The 13,957-nt window shown below is 34.9% G+C and overlaps 1 protein-coding gene across 2 annotated transcripts in view; it reads left to right on the top strand.

Moving 5' to 3' along the window:
- LOC136230226 (protein MICRORCHIDIA 6-like) overlaps positions 1–13,606 on the top strand; it is a 31,068-nt gene extending 17,462 nt beyond the window's left edge. For both annotated transcript variants that reach the window (XM_066019237.1, XM_066019228.1), the window contains 19 exons: positions 225–434; positions 2,244–2,318; positions 2,425–2,459; positions 2,795–2,873; positions 2,981–3,070; positions 3,143–3,218; positions 4,359–4,437; positions 8,053–8,187; positions 9,829–9,927; positions 10,024–10,131; positions 10,216–10,362; positions 10,962–11,054; positions 11,467–11,518; positions 11,614–11,725; positions 12,211–12,281; positions 12,416–12,528; positions 12,934–12,998; positions 13,103–13,145; positions 13,230–13,606. In XM_066019237.1, coding sequence (XP_065875309.1) covers positions 230–434; positions 2,244–2,318; positions 2,425–2,459; positions 2,795–2,873; positions 2,981–3,070; positions 3,143–3,218; positions 4,359–4,437; positions 8,053–8,187; positions 9,829–9,927; positions 10,024–10,131; positions 10,216–10,362; positions 10,962–11,054; positions 11,467–11,518; positions 11,614–11,725; positions 12,211–12,281; positions 12,416–12,528; positions 12,934–12,998; positions 13,103–13,145; positions 13,230–13,340 — 1,788 coding nt within the window. In that variant the 5' untranslated portion in view covers positions 225–229 and the 3' untranslated portion in view covers positions 13,341–13,606. The remainder of the gene's footprint in view (positions 1–224; positions 435–2,243; positions 2,319–2,424; positions 2,460–2,794; positions 2,874–2,980; positions 3,071–3,142; positions 3,219–4,358; positions 4,438–8,052; positions 8,188–9,828; positions 9,928–10,023; positions 10,132–10,215; positions 10,363–10,961; positions 11,055–11,466; positions 11,519–11,613; positions 11,726–12,210; positions 12,282–12,415; positions 12,529–12,933; positions 12,999–13,102; positions 13,146–13,229) is intronic.
- Positions 13,607–13,957: the final 351 nt, after the last annotated feature.

Below are 13,957 nucleotides of genomic sequence, written 5' to 3'. Positions count from 1 at the left end.
ATTTGTTAGTTAGAGATTAGATTATGCGAAATTGAAATAGAAAAACTAACTAAGCTCAAAATTGAAATATAAGATCTTAATAAAGAAATTTAGGCAAATACAATGGCCAAAATATAGCCTTTTCCTGTATTCCAAAGAGATGCACCAGATTATGTTTATCTATCTTCTGTTAAGCAACTTTATATAAATATTGTACTTATGTAGTGATATTGGGATTGGAATAGCTGAAATGGAAGTTAAACTGGAGTTAGAGGGTGGGGTTAAGAATAAAAATCGTGAGAATGTCTTACTAGCCAAGCATCGAAGGTCAGAAGCACCTGTGGATGACACCGGTGTTTCTTTTGCAACAACCATATGTCCAGCACCACTTTGTCGTCAATTTTGGAAAGCTGGGAACTACACTGACACTTTTGCTTCCAAGGCAACCGTACAAAGTATGTACTTCATCTTTATGTTTGAAATAATTGAAAATACTATGTTGCAAGTCCATTGAACTAATCTAAGTTGTGGCGTGCTATGGATGCTTTGTAGAATTGGCTTGAGCATAGCTAAAGCTTAACTCTAGCAATGACTTCTGATAGAAAATCTGCATATTCATAGTTTGATTCCTGTACATGGCTCAATGTGTACATTTGGTTTCTGAATTTCAATTTGGCCATAGTTAATTCCTGTATTTTTTTATTGGATCATAAATAACCGTTATGTAATGACTGTTAAAGTGGAGAATGTAAGCTACACATTGTCAAAAGTGCGTGTTTTTAAGTTGGCCTATTAACCAGAAGTGAAGATCCACCTATATACAAAGAAGCAATAAGAAAAATATGTTGGTCTTCTTATTTTGATTGATTGACAGTTGTCATGGATTACAGTGGTCTCTTTATTGCAGATGTGGATCTAATACGGTGACTATGTTTGATGTAGCGAAAATGAGATGATGTGTGAAAATAATTAAATCTTATCAGTGTGTTTGCCATCAAATTGAACAGTACATGATTAGTGGTTGTGAGCCTGTGACCAAATTGAGGTTAAAGGACCAAATGTATACATTGAGTAATGTAGAGGGACCAAAAACTGTGTTTTTCCATAAATTTCTGGTGTTATTGGTTAAATTGTTTGCATTTTTCATTAGTACTCTTTGTTAAAAGATATTTGAATAATCAAATTATAGAAACCTAGTTTTTGAATTTCTCAGATGATCTACAATTTGTTTCTTTTAGCTCTAATATCATGAATGATGTGGAGTTCAATAAAATCATAAAGTTATGCAATTTAATTATGAATGATTTTAAATGTGTGCTTAAGTTTTATTTTTGCTTGGTGACTGTCAATAAGATGGTAGAACAGTTCAAGCAAGTTGGTCTGCATTTTTGGTTAAGCATTGAATTATCTAATGATTTTAAAAAAGTGATATTGGCTTATTTGCGTAATTGCTCACTGCAAATTATCATTTAATTACAAAAAAATATGTTACAACTTTAACTGTAGGAATTTTTATTTATAGCATTTGATTTTTTCAATGGAAAGTTACTCACTACAATTTGATGGCTGACTTTGCAAATTCTAATTTGCACAATCTTGAATAAAATTTCTTCACCAATGAATGTCATCAACAAAGCTCATTAATATACATGTATAATCGCATTGAAATTTTAAGTTCTTACATTTTAGTTCAGTGACTAGGTGGCTTAGGTGAGTTTAATTGTTTGTGATAGTTGATAGCTTGTTGAACAAATAGATAGTTCAAGATACTTAGCAAGCAAAACATTTCAGCTGCAAGTAAAACCTGTTATGGTGTTCAATAGCAGCCAGTAATTGCTAGCAACTTCTTACCAAAAACTTTGCTTTGTCATCAGCTATAATAAGTTACCATTTAGCTGATATTTGGAAACCTTATTGGGCTAAAAAATTAACCAATTGAAGGTTTAGTGCTATTCTGCATTATGTGATGATAAGTTCAGGAATTAATAGCCAATCCATTGAGTGGGTATTTAACAATATGATGTCCAAATAGCTTATCAGCAGTTTGGTTTGTTCGTAGTCAGCCAAAAAATTGGTTCTAACACAAGCTAATGTAGTATTGACATTTGGAATTTTCTGAGTTTTATTTTTTTCTTTCCCAATGATAAACCTTGTAGAATTCATATGAACTTGTGAATGTTTATTGATGCTTGGTCTATTGTTTCATTTCATAGATTTTTTTTTTCTCTTGAAAGTATAAAAAGTTTATTTTACTTGTGGGGCAGATGGAAAAAATTATCTAAATGTCCACCCTATGTTTCTTCATTCAAATGCCACTTCACATCAATGGGCCTTTGGTGGTACGTAGACTAATGTTAATGTTGGTTCGGTTTTGTGTACTTTCTTGATGATGAATTGGACTTGCTATTGGTGTATTAATTACTATCTTATACACCATGTTTGCAGCGATAGCAGAGTTGCTTGATAATGCAGTTGATGAGGTAACTTTTAAATATAGAAAAATGCAATTTTTTTAGTCTAAAAATTGACTAGTCATTTTACTTTTTAATTGTAAATTATAATTTTACCAAACAAAATTATCAATCAACTATCAGCCACAATCTATCTTTGATAGCTTTCAGCTTTTAATTGCATACCAGGGCTGAACCAAACAGACCCTTAGATTTAATCATAGACAAGTTTTATTGCATACATTTACGCAATAGGTTACAACATGTTGACCGGTTAAGTGTATTGTAGTGTTTTATCTTTTTATATGTGGATATTATCGGCTGATGTCATTGCCATCCATTTCCCTATTATTTGTATTGAATAGATCCAAAATGGAGCCACTTTTGCCATTGTAGATAAAATTTCAAATCCAAGAAATGGAAGTCCATCATTGTTAATCCAAGGTATTTGAAGTTTTATCATTTATTTATTATTATTATTTTTTTGATATAAAATTTATATAGATAAGACAATACCTAAACCTTGGTCCAAAACTCGAACATGCATCCAGATGACGGTGGAGGAATGGATCCTGAAGCAATGCGACATTGTATGAGTTTTGGATATTCAGATAAAAAATCCAAATCAACCATAGGACAATGTATGGATCTTTCATGATCTACAAGTTATATTATCCTTTTCCGTATATATAGACTAATTGTTGGTCTTTCAGATGGTAATGGCTTTAAGACGAGCACCATGAGACTTGGGGCAGATGTGATTGTCTTCAGTCGCCATTTACACAATAGGTTTGGCTGCAATACTGAAATCTCATGCCGATATTTTACTTGAGTTTGGTACAATTGCTATCCGGCAATATGATTGTTTATAGCATCCAGGATTGTACCAATATCCTGTTACTTATCTTCATTTCTCTCATTATTTGGCCCTGTTTGGCAAATAGCTGTTAGCGGATAGCTGACTACCTTTTTGGTTAGCTGATTTGACTATTGTGTGAACTTGTTTGGTAAAATTTAGCTGATTGCTAATAGTTGTTTGTGTAAAATGACAAATAAGGACTTGGCAAAGCATTTATTTGGGGATTAAATAGTATTAATTAGGGGTAAAAATGTCCATAAAACGAGATGGAGCAATAAGCTAATTGAAAAGGCTCCTAAAATTAGCTTTTTGGATCCAATAAGCTCTTTCAAACCTCTCTTCACCAAACAGCACTATTAGAGGTTTGACTAGTCAAAACCTCTAAAGTGGCTCAAACCTCTAATTTTACTCCAAAAAGCTCTTTACCAAACAGGGCCTTTATATTTAATGAGGAATATTTTGATGGGAAAAACTTTAGGGCATTTTCTTATAGTTATTGTTACGTTTTATGAATGTTCCTCGTAAATCAATTTTTCTCACTCAGAAGTTAACTTTTTGTTTAGATGTTGGTGTGTATTTGTTTGGTTTCTTTCTTTCTGATGGAAGAGTAAGCAATGGACTATAAAATGCATGATCATGAAGTTCATGGAATCCATCTCTTGGTTTTTTGTTTGAAACTCTGAAGAAACTGAGTTTTTTGGAATGTTGCTTTGAATTTAAGAACAGAATTTTTAATGCTTGATTTTATGTAGTTCAAGCTGACAAGCAAATTGTAAGACTGTACATGGCTAGATTTTACTGTCTTGTGGAATGTTTCATGCAAGGGAATTCTGTGACTCTGAAACTTAACATTGTTTTTGGCATGAAGGCTGCCACTATTATCTCTCATTGCTGAGATCACTTTGTTGCTTTGCTTGACAGCATTGTTTGATAGGTTAGATAAAATTGATGATCCAATGCCAATCAAATAAGCATAGTTGTGTGAAAAGATCAATGACAAATCGTGCTCAAGTTTTCTTGTATTGGTGTTTGGTATTGTTGTGCACCTTATTGATTTGTTAAATGAACAGCACCTTGACTCAAAGCATTGGTCTTCTCTCATATACATTTTTATCACGAACGGGCTATGACAGGATAGTAGTGCCCATGGTGAGTTTCACTACACATTTGAGCATCAATTTAATTTCTGATTCTTGCCATTTATATTTCAATAAGCATCCTGTGCCTACTTGTTTACTGTAGCTGTTTACATTTTGTGTCATTTTGAGTGTGGAAATTATATGAAGTATGCCTTTTATAGAGAATGTGACAATGAGTTAAAGGGTAGATTCGTTATTTCTATGCCGTATAGCGGTAGTGAGATGTGCTCTATGTTAGGGTAATTCAGGTATGTTGATAGTTCTATTAAGTGGTGTGTGATGAGGGAAGGAATACAATTGTTGTTTCGCTCGATTCCCTCTACTCTGTATGTTCTGGATGGATTTGGGGGGTTTCTCCCATTTCTCCACTCTATCTGTTACTTTATGTTGGGTTTCATATATTTTTTCAAAAAGAGTGTTCATTCAATAATATCAGTTCATTCTTATTGGTTTCCTTTCTAGGATTTGTATCTTTTTTTTTTGTTTGTTTTTTTTTTTACACTTGTTTGTATCAATTGGTTCGACCTGTTGAATACATTAAGGAGAACGTCGAATTACCAATGGAGGTATTATAAGCCCAATTGGATGTTCAGGAGAAGAAACACGGTCAGTTGGAACTCCAGGCTAAGGAGCTATCTGAATCTCTTGTTATAGATTCATATAGCTGTTACACTGCTGCTATAGAGTAATTAGCTCCTTGATTATAGGAATTAGTATAAATTTAATTTATACTCTTACCTCGTAGCGAGTATCATGTACATATATAGGTGTATCCTACCCATTATAATACACAAGAATATAGAGATTATTCCTCTCTCTTTGTTTCATCTCTAAATCAGTTCATATTGAGAATCTAAAAATTTGTAAGAAATTGCTTACACCAATATGTGATGGAGGAGAAGACTTCATTGATTTTTTACTAGTTGGAATGCTGTTGAAAAGCAGAACATGGTTATTGTCGAGCAGGAGAAGCAACTCCTTATTGAAGGTGTGTTGATTTCTCACTGTTATCAATCTAAATGAGGAAATGGCTCGAGTATTCTCATGGGTTTTTAGGTTTAGGAAGATGAAGAAAATCTAGAGGAAGAGTTACAATTCACTGTTTCATTAGGACCCCAAAAGCCAGATTTGAAGCATGAAAAACTTGTTGAAAAAAGGGTGAAAGCAGAAACACAGAGTTCGGCGAGAATACAGGATTCTGAAACCATAATTTGCACCCATCTATTGACACCCGATTTTTGTTTGAAGGACTCATTTATGCCATAGGTGTCTCTGCATTGGAAAGGGAGATTTCTGTTCTCACAAAACAAGAGAGATGGAGATATGTGTGAGGGGGAAACGTTATGTGCCTTTAGACCAGATAGGAGGGATTATTTTCCCTTCCCACAATTGTGCCAAATTCTTCGTCAGCATTGAATGCACTGAAACTTAGGTTCAATAGAAGACCAGACAATTGCCTTCATAAACTTCATTATCAGTTCACAAAAGGACACTTGAGGTTCGCACAGGTGGAAGAATTAGTGCTGTGTTGCGATGGGATAGAGTTATGCAAGTTTCTTTTTAGCTTCCTTGAAAATTCTTTTCGTCACATCACAATTTATGGGGAAGCCCTTATTACCGATACCGGTCAAGGAGATTACTGAAATTACTATTAATTGTGATGGAGAACGACATTGAAGAGGGAAATCTAAAGGGCGCTGGATTGAGAAGCATTTTGAGTTGCCATTTTCAAGGGACACAAATCAATGTTCAAGACCCAAGGGTAGAATTTAGAGGGAACATATCCAGCAATGGGAGAGAAGATGGTTAAAATTTGGACAGCTGAAATTAGACATGCAGTTAGTGGTGGTGGGTAAGATAATGGCCTTTATTTTGATTGGAGAGACCAGTTGTTTGCTTGATTTTTGTTTTCTGCTCAAGCTTCGAAGTTTTGAAAGGGTTTTCAATGAGGAAGCGAAGGCTGGTTTCCTGAGGTTGATTAGTCATAAGATTATTCTTGTACTGACATTAATTTGTTTCAAAAATGTCATTATTGTGGAGGCAGGGAATTCTTTAGGGTTGAGACTATGAAAATTTAATGGAGGTGTTGATTGTAAAGTGAAGATTGGGTACCGAGTTAGTATTACACAAAATTGTACCCTTGTAGAAATAAGAGAGCAAGTTTTGGTGGGATTTGTGAATGATGAGATGGGGAAGCTGGCTATGGTATCGGATATATTACACAAAATTGTACCCTTGTTGAAATAAGGGAGCAAGTTTTGGTTGGATTTGTGAATGATGAGATGGGGAAGCTGGCTATGGTATCGGATATGATTGACTTATGGGTTATGAATGGGATATCAGCAAGGTTTGGAAATTTTGAGCATTTCAACGACAATGACGTACCAATTATGTTGGGACTGCACTTACCCTTTGCTTCCTTTTAGTTGACAAAGACCAGGTTTCATGCTTGGAGCAACATCATGAGTTTTTCAGCCAAAGTTCCATTTTTTCCGTATAAGATAGTCTGTTTTGGAAAATTGTTGCATAAGTTAGCTTTTCTGTTTTGGATGCTGTTAGAGTATAAGTCAATGTAATTGTTAGAGTATAAGTCAATGTAATTAATGAATAACATGTCTAAGGCTGCTGAAGGGCTGTTGGGGCATGCTTAGGCTGCTAGTAGGGTCAGTATGTCTCCTTGACTGTAGGAGTAATATCAGGAGCTACTACTTGTATATATATCTGTGTATTGTTCCCAAGTAAAACATATCAATGTAGTGTCTTAGTCTACATGGATTCCTCTCTATTTCCATGGCTTGTTACAGATGCTAACCAAATTATTTCGTCTTTCCACTTGGAACTATTTGGACAACTCTTCCATAAAGATTGGGGCAATTGTGATTTGGTTGCTACAAATGTTCTATTTCCTATAAGGGTAGCAGTGTTCCAATGGTTGATTGATTCCATGGAAAACTACAGGATTTGAAGGGTGCCTCTCAAAAGGATTGATCTGCCTTCAACCAACAAAAATCATCGTTTATGGGAGAGTATTGATAGAGAATGTGACAATGAGTTAGAGGATATAATTAGTTATTTTCTGAGTCATATAGAGGTGGAGAGAAGCCCTGTATTTTAGGGGTAATTCAAGTATTTTGTAGGATACTTCTAGTAGGTGGAGAGTGTGAGGAAGGCAGGAATAGAGTTGTTGTTTGGCTTGTCGTCTGTACTCTTTGTGTAGAGAAGAGCTTAGGTTCTGGGTGGATTTGGGGATTTCTCCCATTTCTGCTTTGCATCTGTTACTTTCTGTTGAGTTCGTATCTTCATTCAATATTATCAGTTCATCCTTCTTGGTTTCCTTTCTGTGATTTGTATCTCTTTGCTTTTTATACTTGTTTCTATCAGTCTTGCACATGCCATAGCCTTGTGCTTTGACTCTTGCGCCTATTTGATGAATTAGTAGCTGATTTGATGAATAATGCTACATTCACCTAATAGGGATACATTTTAAGATTTATGAGGATCCTGGATTGACCTTGATGGATATGATTTTACATTGTTTTAGTGAAGCAGAAATTGCTGTTTTTATGTTCTAGTGTTGTATTTTCACTTCTAGAGCTAATACTGGAAGAGTTTGTTCTGGTTGCAGGTAGATTATGAGTTTAATAGCTTAAGTGGCAAATTCGAAATTCATAATCGCTCTGGGAAGGAGCATTTTATGTCTAATCTTTCCATCCTGTTACAGTGGTCTCCATATTCAACAGAAGCAGAGCTTCTCCAAGAAGTAAAGATTCTTTTCTTCCTTTTCTCTGTCACCCATCATTTATCATCCTATATTAAGATACATATTCGTTTTATTCATTCATATGTTAAGGATTTTCATTTTATTTAGTTTATTGCTCAGATCATTTATCTTAGCAAGACATGGGAGCACTTTAATTTAATGTAACATGTATTCTATTTTAGCATATAATGTGTATGTATGTATATTTATGGATGCACATTGTTATAGAATAAGTCAATGCAATAAATGTAAGCATGCCTATGTCAACTAAAACATTGTTATAGGCTGCTGTGGGCCTACAATGTCTCCTTGATTGAAGGAGAACCTTGTATATATTATGCGTATTGCTCTTAAGTAAAGTATATCAATGTAGTCTCTTAATCTACATGCTATCCCATGTACTCCTAGTGTATTACATGGTTTGTAACACACATAAACAACTAAGGCTCTCTACTCCACACTTCTTTTCAGTATCAAGACTCCAAGTTCTCTCTCAAAACTTAGGGTTTGAGAATACGCATTGTATTTAGTGTTGGAGCATGTTCTAATAGAGACTCCCTTAATGTTCTAAATTAGATTTGGTTGACTTGAGAGCTTGAGCATTGGTCAACTCATGTCACCCTTGCAAAGAATGACTTATTTAGAAGGTGTACCTATGGCTCCATTTAAAAATGACCATAACAATAATTATCAAGAATTGAAAAGAGAGGTAAGCTATATTAGTGCTATAGTATTTTGACTTTGAGGCCAAGGAGATTTTTTCAATCAAAATTCCTTTAATTTTTTTTTCTTTATTTGTGTGTGTGCTTGAAATGTGTCCTTCAAAGTGATCAAGGATACCTCCTTTCGGTCTACGCTGGATCTTTTGATTCTCATTTCCTAAATTTCCCCACAAACATCTTCAGAAAATAGGTGTTTACAAAGTAGTATAAACCCAGTGCTGAATAATTTCCATTAGTTCGAAAAGGAGCACCGAACTGCCTGCACAAATCCTAAGATGTGTTCATTTAAGATCATTCCTTTGAAACAAGTTTATAGATTCACTTATGGCTATAAAGGAGCCGGTTTGATGTACTGAAAACTTAGACATAAATCTATTTTGAAACTGAAGTGTTGCCTTTTTTACTTTCAAGAGTTGCTGGAACAGCCGTCTTGTAAATCTGCATTCTGTTCCTATTTAAAGAGTTTGTGGTCACAATAAGGATGAACTATTCAAAGCTTCCCTAGTAGTCGTTTACTAAGCCTGATTCAGACCTTTGATAATTCTCTGAGCTTGTTGCTCCTGATAGGGGGACCATATAGTAGATTGAAATTCACCTTGAAGGCCTTCCAACTCATTTATGGTCTATATTTTTCAAACTTGATCAAACCGGTTGTGGGTGTCACCCTCCTAATTGAATGAAGCTGGACCAACTTTGTCCACCATATCTGTGCAGTGACGGAAAAAGAAAGTTCTTGCAATGGTTTGAAGAACCCAACAGGAGTTTAGAAAGGAAGTTGATGGGCAACAAAGTCTCTATATAGTTCTTCTAATTTGACATTCAGATCGTTTTGCCTTGCTTTGTTGGCTGCTTATTCCCTTTCTATCTTAGCTTGAATGACATTGGACCTGCTATTTTTGTAAACTTCGTCTGATTGCAGTTTGATGACATTGGACCACATGGAACAAAAGTTATTATCTACAATTTATGGTTCAGTGAAGATGGAAATGCAGAACTGGACTTTGAAAGAGATCCTGAGGTTGAAACTTGAAACAGATTCCTGTCTCTTTGTTTTCCCCTCTCGTTTTAGTAGTATTGTTCTCAATGAGTTGGTTTATCGTGGGCTTTGTTGCAGGATATTCATATCAGCGGGGATATCAAAAAAGTGGTGACAACAAGGTATACTACTTGGAGGGAAGATAATGAACAGCACGTAGCTAACCGGTTACATTATTCCCTCCGAGTAAGTTACATTGACAACTTAATAATGCTCATGTAATTGCACCTGTACATGTGACTAATGTTATTTATTTTTTATGCTTTGTAGGTGTATTTGTCTATATTGTACTTGCGACTACCTGAAACTTTTAGAATAATATTGCGTGGACGACTTGTCGAGCATCACAATCTTGCCAATGATCTCAAGTTTCCAGAATTCATCTTGTACATGCCTAAATGTGGTGGAGTTAAAGAGGTTATATTCATTGTTTGCATAATTTTTCCTTACTTATATTATATGAATTAATCAGGGTGCCATTCAAGCTATGTCAACCATGAATCGCCTGAATCTGCATATAAAAAAAGGGCGGCCCGGTCGCACTACGCGTCCCCGCTGAGCGAGGGTCCGGGGAGGGGTCCCACCACAAGGGTGTACTGGGGGCAAGCCTTCCCCTGCCAATTTATTTGGCAAGAGGCCGCTCCTAAGACTCGAACCCGTGACCTCTTGGTCACACGACAAAAATCAAAAGCATTGTATAAACAATTTTTCTAAATCTCAACATCTTCCTCTTCCATGCATGCAATACATTAAAAAAAAAAAAAAATCAAACAGATTATTTATAATTTAGATTTGTTTTGTTACTTCAGTAAATGAGTTTTTGTGTTGATTATGGATGATAGTTTAAATGAAACATTGTGGTTGTTAGTGCTTCATTCTGTCCTTTAATGTGGGGTTGCGTATACAGGTTTCCCTTTAGATGTTTTGATATACTCTGTGGCCTTCTGAATCTTCCTCTGCAGATTCAGTGATCTGCTGTAGAAAGAAATGTTTGATTTTCTGTTTTAAATATGCAGGGTCAGGTCATAACTACAATTGGATTTATAAAAGAAGCTCCACGTATCAATATCCATGGTTTCAGCATCTACCATAAAAATCGCTTGATACTGGTAAGGTTCCTTTTCTTTTCTTTTGTTTCTTTCTACCATCTGACATCTCATGGAGGATGTGCAGGTGTACGAGTGAAGGCACTTGCTAATTTTTCATTGAGATGTTTTTAGTCAAAGCCATCACCTCAGTTCATATTGACGATGTTGTACCGCAGTAGAAATATCCTTAAGTGAGGAAATTGGTGGATCATTAAGCAAGAGGTCCTTGGATTTTGAAAAATGAAATGGCATAGAATTGCCAAGGGACTACCTCATGTGAGAGGCATCGTAATATCATGGAACAAAATCATGGATCTTTGACAGCATTTTCTGTTGAGATGACTTGTATCATCAATTGTCGTTCCTTTTATATACCGGGCATTGAGCTAGTTAATTAACTTCTGACCGTTGCCTCCTTCCTCTCTTTTTTCAGCCATTTTGGCCAGTTGTGAACTATCAAGGCAGTAGGGGTAGAGGGGTGGTTGGTGAGAAGCTGCTTAAACAAGCCCTATTTACTATTATTTTATATGGATTTTAGGTGAATATGCTGAAAATCTGATACATGCATGATGGTTTTTAGGTGTTCTTGAAGCAAATTTTGTTGAACCAACACATAACAAACAAGGGTTTGAGATAACTTCCCTTTTCCAGAAGCTTGAAGCTCGATTGAAGGAAATGACATGGGAGTACTGGTAAATGTTAAAGACAGAAAGAAAGAAAAAAAAATCAATCTTGGATTTATTTCTCAGAAATTGTTCTGTAGATTAATTTGAGTAAAGCTGATTATTATTCAGTTTAAACTAATTTTTGAAATTGATAGATTTTGGTTAATTCAGTTTAATATTTCTTGTTTATAAGCCTTATTTTATTTATTTATTATTATAAATATGGAAGAGGTTGGGTGTTAAATGGATGACCTCCCACCTCCACTTTGTGGAAATATCCCAATTGAGCTACACTCAATTGGTATTTAGAAGCCATCTTTTATAATCTTTTCTTATGTTTATTTAAAATCAATGGAATTCAGTTATTGGAGGAACCCTGTTAATCCCATATTCTAATTTTTTGAACTGAATAAACTAGATTAATACATAGATAGCCAACCCCACATTCAGGGGATTTGCTGAACACTATAAGGATCAAATTTTTACAGATGTAAATTATTGGACTTTGGCAGGGATTATCATTGTGGTTTAATTGGATACCATGTCCATGTAAAGAGTGCGGTAAAGGGGCATAGAGTTAGAGGTAGTCTTTCACTCTGGAAATTTATAAAGTCAACTGTTGTCATTATTTGGTCACATGCTTCTGTAAGAGTCCACTGTTTATCTTACTGGAATTACTCATCTCTACTTAGAAATAACACCCTCATATTCGGACAGGATTATCTACAAAAAGGAAAGAGTGTAACAATTCGATGGAAGGTGAGAATTTGAAGAGGCAGGCAAGCATTGGGGTCAATTCAGTTGATGCAGAGGACGGTTTGGAAACAGAGGTATGCGTAATGCACATGGAGCTGAAGTGCAATTATTGGTCAAGTGAATTATATATACAATTGATACAAGTTCAAACCAAGACACATGCATTCATGCTTATTGTCACTGCCCTGCAATGTCAATGCATTCATGCTCATTGTCACTGCCCTGCAATGTCCTGTGCGTGCACAAAGGCTGCTTCTTTGCCTTTTCCTTACCTTAATTACAAGTGAAATGTGGAGTTGAGAGACGGTTTTAGTGATGTCTTAAAAACTTACCTGCTTGTTTCATAACCTTTAGTTTGTAAGACAGTTTGAGTTTGTGTAATTCATATACAGATTAAGTCCATTCGTACTGCTTACTATAATCTTCTGCTGGGAGCCAGATTGTTACTCTATCATTAATTATTTTTCGTCTTTTTATAGCCTGTCATTACTGCAAACAAGGAGGCTCCAAATTTGGAGGAACAAAACAGTAAACTCAAAGAAAAGTAAGTATTTAGAAACTTCTTTTATGGATGGAATTTCTCTGTTTTCTTTTCTCATATTAGCTATAGGTTAGTTGCTGATCAAAATTCCATTTACAATTTTTCAGATGTCGGGAATATGAGAAGAGGAACGAAGAAGATGATATGAAGGTATGTGAAATGGACATAATAGCATAAAAAAATAATGTTTTTTAAATGCATAAATTCATATAAACATGAGTTGATGCATTACAGGTAACAAAGCTTGAAAAAGAGTTGGCAGAAGTTAAATGCAAGTATCAACAGCTTTTGGCAGAAGCAGCAGCGTTGGATCTTATGAAGGAGGAAAAGAAGGTAAATATGTAAGATCACATCGGTAGCTTTCCAATCAATTCTTTTGTTTGTTTGTTGTATATATGTAGATATAAAGGAAAGCTTTCCATTTTTCCTCAATTAGGTTAGTTTTTGCACCCTTGTTTGTATAACAGAACACTGGGGTGTTTCAACATAGGTTGGGTGGGGTATAATAGAGTTTTTGCCTGACCCATGTAATGATAAGGATAGGATACTACTTGATGGTTTGTATGGACTGTGGTGAGTTGAACTAATTTTTGTAGCTGGGTTGGATGAGCTGAATTATATGGATTGGATGAGTTATGGTGGTTGGATATATAGTTTGGACTAAATTTTTCATTCAATATGCTAACTTTTTTTTTTTTTTTGCTTTGTTTATATTTTATATATTTCTTTTAATTCCTATAAATTTATTAGTAGTAGAAAATCTTGAATATAGAAATGTATTTCTTTCTACTTTTCACACTTTTTCTTTTGGTTGTTTGAACCTAATTGGAGAATGTTTAGTGTTTGGTTTGAAATAGAAAACTGTTGATTGGTTAAATTTGCTGTTTACTTATTTTTCTCCCTTATCCTTTAATTTAAACAAAAGATCACTTACATGGCTCATACTTTTTCTTCTTTATTGT

This window comes from Euphorbia lathyris, chromosome 1, assembly GCF_963576675.1.
Source record: "Euphorbia lathyris chromosome 1, ddEupLath1.1, whole genome shotgun sequence".
NCBI classification, from domain to species: domain Eukaryota; kingdom Viridiplantae; phylum Streptophyta; class Magnoliopsida; order Malpighiales; family Euphorbiaceae; genus Euphorbia; species Euphorbia lathyris.
The sequence above is the reverse complement of the archived record's forward strand: the minus strand, read 5'-3'. Positions and strand labels throughout refer to the sequence as shown.